This window comes from Phaseolus vulgaris, chromosome 6, assembly GCF_051622355.1.
Source record: "Phaseolus vulgaris cultivar YP4 chromosome 6, ASM5162235v1, whole genome shotgun sequence".
Classification (NCBI taxonomy): domain Eukaryota; kingdom Viridiplantae; phylum Streptophyta; class Magnoliopsida; order Fabales; family Fabaceae; genus Phaseolus; species Phaseolus vulgaris.
The window spans coordinates 31,520,784-31,534,549 of NC_143503.1; the positions used below are offsets into that span (position 1 = coordinate 31,520,784).

The window sequence follows — 13,766 nt, forward strand, 5'->3', positions numbered from 1 at the left end:
TATGTTTTATTCAAACTTAAAATTATAAGATTTAAAAAAAAGGTATAAATAAGTTAAACTAGTATAATATTAAGCAGTATTAATTGATTTGTTGTGCGCTTTTAATGCTTTTAATTGCTATCTATTTAAAAAATATATTAACAAATAATGAGTAAAGGATAACAGTGTTCATGAATAATTTAAAAATCAAAATTAGTATCAATAATAGCATGTATTATACTTTTATCTGTGATCCATGCAGGTGGGAAAATGTAATTTACTTATTTGATGCCCAAAAACACTTTTTTTTGGGAACAATTCAAAACATTTCTAATACAAAAAATAAAAACTTATTTTATCAGTTTAAAATAACTAATTATAGACACTTGTTATTCAAATTTTATGTTCAATTATTTATAGTCAAAATAATCATTCAAAGTTTAATAAAATTGAATTTTCAATTCACAACATATTAAAGTTTAATAATATTAAATCTAATTATTATACTAAGTTTTAGTCAAACCAAACATGACAGTCAAACATTTCAAAATCATTGATAAAATTGTTATCAATTTCTTATATTTACATATGCATAAACTTAGTTATTCAATTCTAGATTTCAACTCAACTTAAATAAAATATATATATATATATATATATATATATATAATCATTCATAAAGTATAATTCACTTTACCTGAAAGTTACTTCACTCCAAACAATTGTCAGAAAATATTAAAAAAAAATCAAAATTCTTAAAACCTATAACAATACAAACACGTGAAACAACCAAACAATCAAAAGTTAAACTAGTTAAAATAATCATTTTTCTCAATTTATCAAATAATATTGAACCCAAATACTAGTAAAAAAAATGAAATTAAGATGTTTTCAAACAAAAAAAGACACTTGTTGTAATTGAAATATGTCATGATAGAATTGATTCTTAACACATAAGAAAAATACAGAAGAAATAAAGATAAATAAAAAAGAAAGAATAAAGGAATGAAGAAGGAAAAAAAGGTTAAGTGTGTTGGGCCTAACGTTTTACAACTTAATTGGGCTTTTTCTTGTTCCACGGGTAATGTGACATAAATATTCTCACAAGTTTTCGGAAAATCCAAATCTGTAAGTCAGATTTTCTCTTCCAGTAGTATTCTGGAATTCATAACTAACACACCATTACTAGGCGTAAAACAAAAATATCTTTCTGTTTTAGTTCCGCATATATAGGTTTCAAAAATAAAAAAAGACGTAAATAAATATTCTCATAAAATACAATTATGAATTATCCATATATGAGTTTACAAAAACCAACTTTTTTTATATGATAGATATCAATATCAAATGTTTGGACTCAAGATAATTTATAATAAAAAGTTTTGTTTTTATAAATTGGGTAGTTCATAATTGTATTTTATGAGAATATTTATTTACGTCTTTTTTATCTTTTAAACCTGTATATGCGGAACTGAAATAGAAATATATTTTCTCATAGATGGAAAATATAATGAAAAAATGATTTTTTGAACGGTGATAATCTGTTTTTTCCAGATTTTTATTCACAATTTGTTGTTTTACGCCTAGTAATGGTGTGTGAAGTATGATTTTGCAAAATAAAGAAATTAAAGTATTCATATCACAGAAACAATTTCTTCTCGTCATTAATGATGGTTGTTCAAATTATGCAGATTGATAAATGAACTAGCTAATGTTAAGATCATTACTTTCAAGATTTTTTAATTAGTTGTTTAAATAATTCTAAACTGTAAAGAAGATAGCATGTTTTTACATATTTTTACATATTCTTTTTACATATATAAACTTGATTTACTTTAATCACTCATCATTTTTAATTTATCGTCTTTTATTTTAGATCTAAATTAAATTATAACATTTCTAAAGTTGACAATAGTTAAAAGTGATGTTATATCACAATTAAGACTGTTAAAATCTAAAATATAATTTATGAATTAAAAAAGTAATCTTAACATATGAAACTACATATTTATTATGACTTTTAAATATATAAAATAAATATTTATAATGCATAATGCTAGTTTATCAATGAAGTTGCATCGTTGAAAAAAATATAGAAAAAACACGGCCTCTTTGCATAATTTTCTTAGTGCAATTTACGAAAATAAATTACATTAAAATTGATAAATTTACGATTTATAATTATTGATAAAAGTACATTAAATAAAATGAAAATAAAAGGAACTAAATGTCTTGATCCTTTAAAATTAGTGCAAAGTAACTTTTTATTGTAATATTGGGTATTATGTAATAATTTAGTGTGGTGAAAAAGGTTTATTTGATATTTTTGGGTGTTAAGCTTTCTTAGTGAGTAAGTATTTGACTATAGGTAAGAAAATTGATTTCCCATAGTTTGTATTGTACCCTCATCTTTATATCGTTGTGGACAAAAAAAAATTATTTTTCAAACCATATAAGACTATGGTGTTTGTGAAATTATCGTTATCGGAGGCAAAATCTTGCGTATTACTTTTTGCTTGCAAACTGTTTACTTATAAGTGAAGATACTGAAATAACTTTTGTTTCTTTCAATAAATTTTTCTTACACCTATAGATAATAGGTTAAGAAATATACATACATATATGTATATAGCATTATATTATAGATCTATATAATAACTTCTAAATATATATTTTAATTTGAAAATAAGATTCAAATTTATATATGGGTCCATTTTTATTTATCTTTATTTTTTAGTTATTTTATATTCACTTTTTTATTGATATTTTGTAAACATTTTAAAATTCTATTTAAAATTAAAGTGCAATTTTTGTCTCAATATCGATAATCGGAATGTGTTGGTCGATTGGATTGATAAAACCATTTAGTAACTATTTGAAAAAAACAAAAACTTATCATGATAAAAACCGTTATTTAATTTGGATTTTTTTTAAAAATATCGACCATATATATTTATATTTATTATTTTACATATACATTTTTAATATCAATAAATATTACTGAAACTTTGATTTAAATACGATAACATATTTCTCTTAATTATTATAAATATTAATAATTATAAAATTATGTTTTAATCTAATTTTTTACAGTATAGTACTTTTATTAAAGTTAACAAGAGTATAGCTTAACTGTGTTTTGAACAATTCACCTCTAAATAAATACTTTATTGAATTTAATTTAAAAAATATTAGTCATTGCATAAAAAGAATGGCACATATCAATTATTATATTAGAAGTAATTGATTAAACGATCATATATACAATATTTAAAATAATTTTTTATTCAGTTATGATAATTGATATTTTGTATTTTTATAATAAGTTTTAAAATTTTGAAATAATCAATCATCTTTATAATAAATTAATAATTAAATTTGTCATAAAGATTTGTGAAGATGTGCTTAAAGTTTCATTACCCAAATTTTCTGAAAAATTAAGAACACACATTTATGCTTTTTAATCATAAAAGATGTTCATTTTATCAGTTATAATGTATATTTATTATATAATATTTTAGATTTTCAGTTATAATTGAGTATCCGTTATTTTTATCTTTTATAATTTATTTTTTTATATATATTATGTATATAGTATTTAATAATATAAGTAACTAATTTTTTTAATAAAATATTTTTTTTTCTAAATAAAATATATAAAACTAATATAACGCGTAACCATGCTAGTAATAAACATATTTTTTCACTATATAATTTTCTATTTCATTCTTTTACTAATACTGGGATAGCTTCTAGTACGCTCGTCATGATAAAGAATAAGAGATTTCATCGACTTTTTATTAATTGATGTATTAATTAATTAATTAAAATTATTAATAAACCTTGGAATCTAATTATCACATCCCATGACTCAACCCACACACTATATCACGTTACATTATATTAACGTTGCCTTACCTTGCATAAATATCTCTTTAATCTCATCTCATTCATTTCTTACACATTTATATACATCACAGTCCATAACTACAATTAACATGGTAAATTTAAATTAAATAAAATATTAAAATATGAAACATAATGTTTAACCTACATCATGCAACATTCAAACTTTTTAAAATTAGTTTGGTAACGTAATACATGACATATTAAGCAGAGGATTATTGCTAGAATAAATTTTCATTATTTAAATGCCATTTTCCAATAAAATACTATTTGTTATTGGTGATCATCTTACTCAAACAAAGAATATTTATTTAAGTGAGAGTTATCTTACTCATGCATGACAAACAACTAAAAAATTAATCAAATATAAACAAAACACAATTCAACCCAAAACTTGGACCATATTACTTTTAATCAAAATAAAATTTGTTTAGCTTAGGTTGGTTTAAAAATCCTAACAAATAAAATATGATACTCCCTAACATAATCAATAAAAAAAACCACTCTTAATCAAATTCATAACTCGCTATATCAAAATATTATATTGAAAATCAATTCAACTCCAAAGTTCAATTGCCAAACAATTTCCAACTAACTCATGCATAAATTTAGAAAATAACCTATAACACCGATTTCACATTTTCACACGTTTACACGCTTAATACTCACCCAACTTATAAATCATCACCATCAATTTCTACAAGACCCAACAAATAAAAAATATCATCATAATTCTTCAATTAATACAAATCCTATTCTATTTAACCAAATGAACCTATATTACCACTAAATTTCTCATATTTTCACAATCTAAAATCACTCATACACTTATAACTTAAAATTCATAATAAAGTTAGTTTGTGTTACTTTATTTTATTTTATACAACTAGATATTTAAGACTCCAAAAAGAGAATGACGCAAAATCTCAAGAAAATCCCCTGAATACTTAAGGATTCAAACTCAAACCAATAATTACCCACAAACTTTAAAACCCCATAATCTCTTTAACTATAAAAAATTCAAGTAATGTATGCATCTTTTAAAAGAAGAGATGAGGTTGAAGAAAAGAAAAAAAGATGACTAAACCAAGACCAAACTTAAAATTAGTACTTTATATGATTATTGGGATTATTGGGAGGAGAAAAAGGAATTGAAAGAGATGTTCCAAAGGGATAACTTTTTTTTGTGAGATTTCTATTGACACAATTTTTTTTTATTAAATTTACCTTCTTGTTCTGTTTTTCTATCATTAAGACTTGTTGTGCTAGTTCAAATTCTTTTAAGACAATACCCTTTCAAAGTTATTATTTTCATCTCGAACTTTAAATACAAAACTAAATTAAAACTTAAACATATATAATATATAATTCACTATATTTTTAAAAATTATTTTAATATACTTTTATTTTATCACATAAAAGTACTTAATTTATCACATAAAAGTACTTGTTACTGCTGAAATGAAGTAAATATAAAAATTGGTTTGGTGGAAATAAAAATACGGAGAATATAAATAAACCGTGATGACGATAAAGCCGATAACGATTTGTAGTCCATATAATAATATAATAATAATTGAAGTGACAAATTCATGTGAGAGAGTAAAAAAGCCGTCATATATTTTATATAGGCCAAACCAATCCCACCAAACAAAACCCTAATGCATGATTTGAAGTATTTGCAGAAGTTGCTGGCATTGCTATGATAACAACATAATCTAGAAAGCATGTGAAATTTGTAATTTATTTTAAAATAATTGAATTAGTCTGATAAAAAATTGAATAACTTGATAGGCAGAAATAAATAGAAATAGGAGTAGTATATGAGGTGGATATTGATTTGTGAAATTTGGATATATTAGGAAAAGAAAAAGTAAATCTCACACATAAATCATGATGTGATGAAGCTTAATTAAAAAAGCTAAACTGATGTTGAGAGTAGGGTTAATTGTGAGTGAGTAAGAACAGTGTAATGATCAGAATCAGAACCCTACAAGCAAGCAATATGAGAAGACAGGGACAAAAGAGGGACGTGGGTCCCACGACAAGAGTGCCCTAATACCAAGTCTACACACACTCACTCATAAGATAAAGCAGTGCCGCGTCGCAGGGGAACATTTCCCTAACCCAAAATCTACGTCACCAACCTCTCCAATACCTAGTTTTCTCTCTCTCTGCTCCTAATTCATTTGTTTATTTAAAAAAAAAGGGAAAAAGGTAGAAAAAGAAAACCCTGATTAAGAACCCTCGCAACCCTTCAAAGTCCAAAGCCTCTCCCATTTTCTCTCTCTTTCTGTTCAGCGTTAGATAAGAAAAAGAAGAAGAAAGAGTAACCAACGCAATCACCATTTTCTCCCTCCTCATGAAGAAGCTCTACCATAAAGGGACGGTTCACCCGTCGCCACCGCTCATCTCCGACCACCTCGCTTTCCTCCCCACTGCCATACTCACCCTCGCGGCCGCGCTCTCGCCGGACGACCGGGAGGTTCTCTCCTATCTCATCTCCTGCTCCTCCGCCGCCGCCTCCACTTTCTCCAGCAACCCCCGCCGGAAAAGCGCTGCGGAAACCGCCCATTCCCCTGCGTTCAACTGCAGCTGCTTCGGCTGCTACACGACTTACTGGGTCAGGTGGGACGAGTCGCCGAATCGCCAGCTCATACACGAGATCATCGACGCGTACGAGGATTCTTTGGCTCAGACTGGAAACAAGGGGAAGAAGAACGGTAAGGGGAAGAAGGAGAAGAGGAACCACAGGAAAGCGGGGAGCAGCGATAGCAGTAATAGTAAGCAAGCGCATTCGAGCGAGTTGAAGCGGTCCGAGTTGGCGAGTGTGGCGAGTCACGACTCGGGCGAGTTGGAAGCGGTGTTGGAGGGTGGCGGTGGCGGTGGCGAAGGTTGTGAAGGGGTTGCGGTTGAGGAGAAAGGGTCTGTGAGAAGGTTTGTGAGTTTCATTGGTGAAAGGATTTGGGGCGGGTGGGGACAGTGAGTGAAGTTGGCAGAGATAATAATGAAGAAGAAAACTAGATAATGAAGAAAGGAAGAGAAGAGAAGAGGAAAGGTAGGTTTAGATTTTAATATTAATATTTACACCACCTCCCTTACTTTTTCTTGTTCCTTTTTATTTTTGCTTTTGTACATTAATCAATCACCGCTACCCTGCAATGTTTAACACGAAATGGATGTTTCTTCTGTAATTCAGGGGGTTAGAGTTTTGTTATATATAATCTTTCAATCAAGTCATATATATCAAATTTTGAATTCATTTTTTTTATTTCTATCTCTTCCATGTTGTTTCCATTTTCCTGGGAACTCATCAGTGCTGTCTCTTAGGATGTTTTTTTCAAATTTAGGTTCTGAATTCGTTTTAGTTGTTAAAAATAGGAAAAAGCTGTTTCTCCTTCTAGTATATTCCTTGTTCAATTTCGGCGTTCAATCTCACTGATGATGCCCTTTTGTTTCTACAGGGTGTACATTTGGAAGTCAAAAATGACTATTTTCTTTAGATTTTTCTTTCAATTAATGTGTAGAATTTGAATTTGACCAATTCATATCTTCCAACAAGTTTTCTTCTTTTTTGGTGGTCTTTATCTTTATCTCTTTTTACTCGTGAAACTTCCCAGTGAATATACCACAATGTCATGAAAAATCAATCCTTTTGCCAGTGTGTAAATTTCATAGGTCTTGACTGGTAATTGTATATTATTTAAACAATTTCAATTCTTAAACTTGTGAAACTTTATTAGATGTAATGTCTTCTGGCCAAAACACTATTTCTTGCAAGATTTATTAAAATAATTTACACTGAAAATAAATTAAATCATAATTTTATTTCTTATAAGTAGATTTTTTTGGTAATGCATTCTGCTGTTAAAGAAAACTTGCTTTTTCTGCGGCAACGAATACTTGCTACTGAACCTGGAATAAGAGAGGAGTAGCGGGCAGTGTTTTTTTTCATGGGGAAGAGAAAAAACTTTTAACAATAATTTTTTACCTTTCAATTTTTTTAAGATATGTTATACCTTTTAATATTAGGACTTCATTAAATAAATTTAATTATAGACATAATTCCAATACGTGATTAGATGATAAAAAATTACATATGAAAACACATGAATGGACTTTATTTATTTTCTTCTGAGCGTTTGTAATTTATATCTATAGCCCATTTAGTCGGAATGTCTAGGTGTGCTCTTTCTCAAAAGAGTACAATTTTTTGTACCGAAATCGTAACATAATTTTGATTTTTTTTACTCTTAAAAGAAGAGCACAACTCATATGGAAAAAATAATAACAAATCCATGAATATATTTTCAGTTTCCTTTTAAAGTTAAAATAAATATTTTTACAATTATCTAAATTTAACATATCTAACTAGTTTGAAATCTAAAAAACTGATACTTGACTCTAAAAAGTATTTATGAATGAGACTAAGTTTTGTAAAAGTATCCTAACAAATTATGAGGCCAACACCATTAGGTTCGGAATTATACTATTTTTCTAACGAAAAAATCAATTTAGTTACACACAAGGAGCATTCCTATTTCTTTTTGCATGAGTTGATATTTATACATTTCTTACTTATGATTTTCTTTCATTCATTTTTTTATTATGAGTAATCTTATACATATATATATATATATATATATATAATAAAAATTGTGGGATCATACATTTTTCCGTTTTAATTCTTCATTCGCAAAAATATCATTCATAAATAATCATAAAAATATAGTATTTTTTCCATGCATGCACTGATTTTTTAGATATTCAAACAAATTTTACATTTCGCTTGTATTAGTTATAGTTTTCTTTTCACCCTTGAAAAAAAGGCAAAATGATAGTCATTTTGCATTGTAAACAAATCTCTACATTATTTTTAAAATAAATAATAAACATGTCCTCATATTTTAGAATGTTTGTTTTATCTATCCATAAATTTAGTTATCATTTTACTTGTTAAGTAGCATTCATCATCTACCACATTATAAAAAAATTATTTTATAATATAAACATAAAAATATTATACGATATCTTTTAACTCTTTCCTTACCTTTAAGTGTGATGTATTTTAATTTTAATTTTAATTTCTTTGCATAGAAATTTTTTTTTAATATGTTTGCATTATTATTATTATTATTTTAAGGAATTTATTTCAATATTTTATAACTAAAAAATATTTTTATTTTTTTTAAATGAAACATTTATTTATTATATATGCTACTTTTTTTTTTCAAACTATACATGTTTTTTCATACCATTAAAATCACAATATATATTTACTAAGTTCCATTTAAAAACCTAAGAAGAGTATATTTTAAAAGATAAAACAAAAGCATTGAATCAAAATATTAATATTTTCGTTTATGATCAATAGTCATACGTTGTTTAAAAGTTAAAGTTAAAGTCAATTTAAATACACATTTTTCTCTTAATTCTGAAGTATTTTTTTAAAGATAAAACTGTGATTAAGTTCAAAATTCCAAAATTAATAGTAGCTCAATGCAGTGATTTGACTATAGTAATATAATTTAAATACACATTTATCTCTTAATCCTATGAAGTATTTTTTTAAAGATAAAACTATGATTAAGTTCAAAATTCCAAAACTAATAGTAGCTCAATGCAATGATTTGACTATAGTAATATCATTTTGAAGTGCATATTTAATACTTGTTATATATATTATTATACTAGATATATATAAAAAAAATATTTATTTTACAAAAGTGATGTAGTTTTATACAAAATTTAAAAATATTATGAAAATATATAAGTTGTGCTTGAACATCATGATTTTGTTACATTGGAACATAATTCCATTAACAAAAAAAACGAAGTTATCAAGAGCAAACATAAATTTTGAAAAATTGTGAATTTATCTTAATCACTTATATAAATCTTTTTTAGTTGAAATTGCCATAAACTACAACGGGCAATACATAAAAATCATTCATGAGTACAATGATTTTTATATATGTATTAATTATTATAATAATTTGTTTGATTAATTTAAAGAATTGTTTAATAATTTGATTATTATAATATATTAATAATTTGTTTAATGATGTGAGTTAAGAAAATAATGTGAGTTGTTAAAAAGATGGAGTTTTCTAATGTATGACTAAAATGTGTTTCTGCTTTGATTTGTGTTGCGTTTACTGTTAGAACAAATGTTCCTTGGAAGCTTCGTAATCGATGAAATACTTGTCTTAATTACTCTGGGAAAATCAGGTTTATGGTTACTCATATTTTACATGAAGGAAATGTGTGCTGATAAGTTGGCTAATTTTGTATTTATTTATAGAGAATCTTTTCATTCGTATAATAGGCTACCATCTAGTCTGTTATTAGAATTCTTTATGAGTAGGTATAATCTACCTATGTATCGTTTTTGTTAATATATGAGTTTTGGTATAGTCTTCCATATTTTTGTATTTTTTTTTTAATAATATTTTTTAAATGATTGTTGGTACTTAAAGTTTCAACATAACTAAAATGTCAAGTTGTATAATGATACTTAACCTGAAAACTTTTATTTTAAAAAATATATATTATAATAATAAAAAACAATTTATTATAATAATTACTATTTCTTATTTATTTAATAATTAGTAATAATTTTTTGTCCTCATTTTTATACATATTTTTTAAACAACAAATTTATAAACAAATAAAATAATTTTATAAAAAAATTATAATCGGTACAAAAGTAATAGACAAATCATCACCATCATACACCACCTCTATACATTACTTTTACATTAAAAGTCGTCCTACCTTATACAACTTTAACATAATTTTTTACTTTTTTTACGTAAACGATAAATCAACTTCAAACACAACTTCAACTTCTTTAAATTATTCTTACAATGAAAGTCGTGCTGGTTGTTTATTATTTCTCTCTTTTTTTTTCTTGTTATCAATAAAATCGTGTTTTTATAATAATTATTTTTGAAAAAAAAACGCACTGCTCGAAAATGACTTATCTATTTTTATAATATTTTTTAAATCTATAAATTTTTATAAATTCTATGCCAAATTGCACTATTATTGTGTATACTAAAAATAGTTTATAATGTATAAATAGAGTGTGGAGATAGATAGGCATAAGAAATAGCAAAAAACGAGATCCGCAAAGTAGAGAGGCTTCGATTTAAGCGAAGGAGGCAGTACAAATAAAATAGACACTTCACTCCAAATATTGGTCTCCTTTCTGCACACCCTTTTTCATTTATTTATTCTTTCACACTCTTCACTTCTTTCATTAACAGAAAAAAATGACTTTTTTGGAGACCATCACAACCATCTATGTCTAAATAATTTTCTTTCTAATGTGGGAGAAGAAGTTGATTATGTGATGTTTGCAAATAGTAATTAGAGTTTTCCATATATGAATGTCCTTCCATCTCCATTTAATTGGTCAAAGTTCCCTTATTATGTATAATCCATTTGAAATAATTAATATTTTTTGCAATTATAGTTAGGTTATAACAGTGATTTTAAATAAATGTTTACCTTTCAATATCCTTTCTTGAGTTTAGTATTACCAATGTAGATTTATCATCAGATAAAAGGACAATTTTATAAATACTGTAAGACTTTTTCTTAATATTAATCTTTGAATAGTAATTTTTAATTTCTTCTAATTCAACTCATAATGATTTTGGATGTAAGAAAGAAGGCAAAATAGATAAAGAAAACCATTACTTCGTAATTAAGGTTGAATTGACTGCGTGAGAGGGAATAGGACTTTATGAATTCAACATTTTTTCTCTCGTACCACCAAATGTTTCTGATCGATATAATACTACAAAAACAACTATTAGGAATAGTACTTCGAATCTATCTGTTTGACTTAGTTTTATGTATTTTATTTTCTCAAAACCTTTTAATTTAAAAGGTGACTCAAGTGTTCATTGGTCAGATTTGTTCTCCATTTAGATTCGTGAAGTATTTAACACTCCCATCAGCAGCTTCCTTCTTATCTTAATTCCCACTCATGATTCATCATATTTTAAAATATTATAAAACCCTCTTACCAATTCAATGCAATGAAAACGAACAGAATTATCTAGGACCAGCATAAAGAGACGTGTGAAGAGTAATATTTGAAATCCAATATTTAAGTTTGAATGCAGTTGATGTAATTTTTTCTTAGAGTTCACAATTAAGTTACTGAACTTATTTTTACTTTTTATAACAAATTCTACAAATATAGTTTTCAATTAAATGGGTTAAGATAATATTATATTATTTCCGATTTGTAATGATTGCATATGTTTGATACTTCTCATATTTGATTGGATGAATTTGAGGGCTTTAATGCGAGGAAAGATGATAAAAAAAGAAAGAAAGAGGAGAAGTAGTGGAGTTAGGTATATGTTTTGCTCTGCCTTGCTCATTTTCTGTCTTCTCTTGTATGATTGCAAGCCTCAAGAAGTGAAATGTTTCTATTATTGGGAAAAGCACATGGCTGAAAAATCACATTCGATTCTACCCCTCTCTAATGCATAAATCTTAAAAGTTTATTAAGATAATATTATTAAAAGTTAATAATTATATTTAAGATATGACTTTATTCTTAAAAAAATGTTTTGATCAGTTTAAAAATTTTTTATTTAAAGTATTATCCTATAATTCCGAGTCACATTCTAAAAGTAAATAAACTATGAGATGTAAATAAGTTGAATGAAGTAAAATCAAGCACTTCAATGGATTCTTTTAATCCATTGAAAATATGTTAGTGATGTATGAGGTAAGGATTTAAGTTTCTAAAAATATTAGATTTTGTGTGTGAGTAATTGTATATTTACTATATTTTTTGTAATTATGAGAAAATATATGAGTTATAATAGTGGAGTGTGGCTAATAAAACTTAAAATATGTTTTTTTTAATTGAACTTAAGTGAGAAAGTAAGGGGAGTAGAGACAAAAGTTTATAAAATATTATTAGAATGTCAAACTTCCTCTTTTTGACCAAAGAAGTACTTTGAGAAACTTATAACTTTTTTTCTTTCATTTATTTTTCTCAAGTCCACTTCAATTCTTTTTTATCTTCTCCTTAAGGTTTAAAACAAAGTCATACAGTGCCAACCTTGAAGTAAATCACTTTGAGTAAAATTTTCTTTTCATCTTGCCTTTATTTAATCTCATGCATGTTAAAGATGAAAAAGAAAAACGGAGTTTTAAAAAGCTGCGAATTAATCCTTTTTAGTTCTATGAATGCTTAGGTTCTTGATTTTGAACTAATCAAAATTTTATTTGGATATTCTCACATCTTCAATCTTTACAAAAACTAAACCTTTTAGGGTGTACGGTCAATTCAGGGTAAAGAAAGTTATATTGTTATTTAAATACAATTTTTTTAAGTTTTAAATACTCTATTGAAGTCTTGGTTTTGAAAATTGATGAGTTTCGTGTAAAATGTAAAATGCGTTCTCAATGTTAGTGGTGTACCCTTTTTATAAATTTTTTAATATTTAATTTTATGAGTTTATCTAATATTCAAGTTGATTATTATTTAATAAAAAAGTAAAGATTAATAATTAGGAATGGTTTCAGAATTTAAAACGACAAGCTTTAATTAAAAGAAAATAACATACTAGACCCGAGGTGCAATTTGTAATAAAACAATGAGCTTTCCATTTATTTATTGAATTTCTCTTGAATAATGTTATCCAAAAACAATATAATTAAGAAGATAGATTTAACTGCGTTGTATTTGATTGTGTACACATGTGTATTAGGGAACAAGGCTTGAGTTAAAAAAGTAGTTTATTATGAATGGATATATATTTTAGTTGCATTGACTTAACGTGATTATGATCTGTTACATAATTAATAGTTAAACATAATAAATGTGCGATGATGAAATAAAACAT

The 13,766-nt window shown here is 26.0% G+C and overlaps 1 protein-coding gene across 1 annotated transcript; it reads left to right on the top strand.

The window, feature by feature from the left end:
• Nucleotides 1-5,772: 5,772 nt before the first annotated feature.
• LOC137832178 (uncharacterized) lies at nucleotides 5,773-7,147 on the top strand. Its single transcript, XM_068640206.2, has one exon. The coding sequence runs from the start codon at nucleotides 6,248-6,250 to the stop codon at nucleotides 6,869-6,871; it is 624 nt and encodes a 207-aa protein (XP_068496307.2). The 5' UTR covers nucleotides 5,773-6,247; the 3' UTR covers nucleotides 6,872-7,147.
• The last annotated feature ends 6,619 nt before the right edge of the window (nucleotides 7,148-13,766 follow it).

Excerpts from the sequence above, each read along its gene's own strand:
- LOC137832178 (XM_068640206.2), top strand. The coding sequence starts at position 6,248 with ATGAAGAAGCTCTACCATAAAGGGACGGTTCACCCGTCGCCACCGCTC.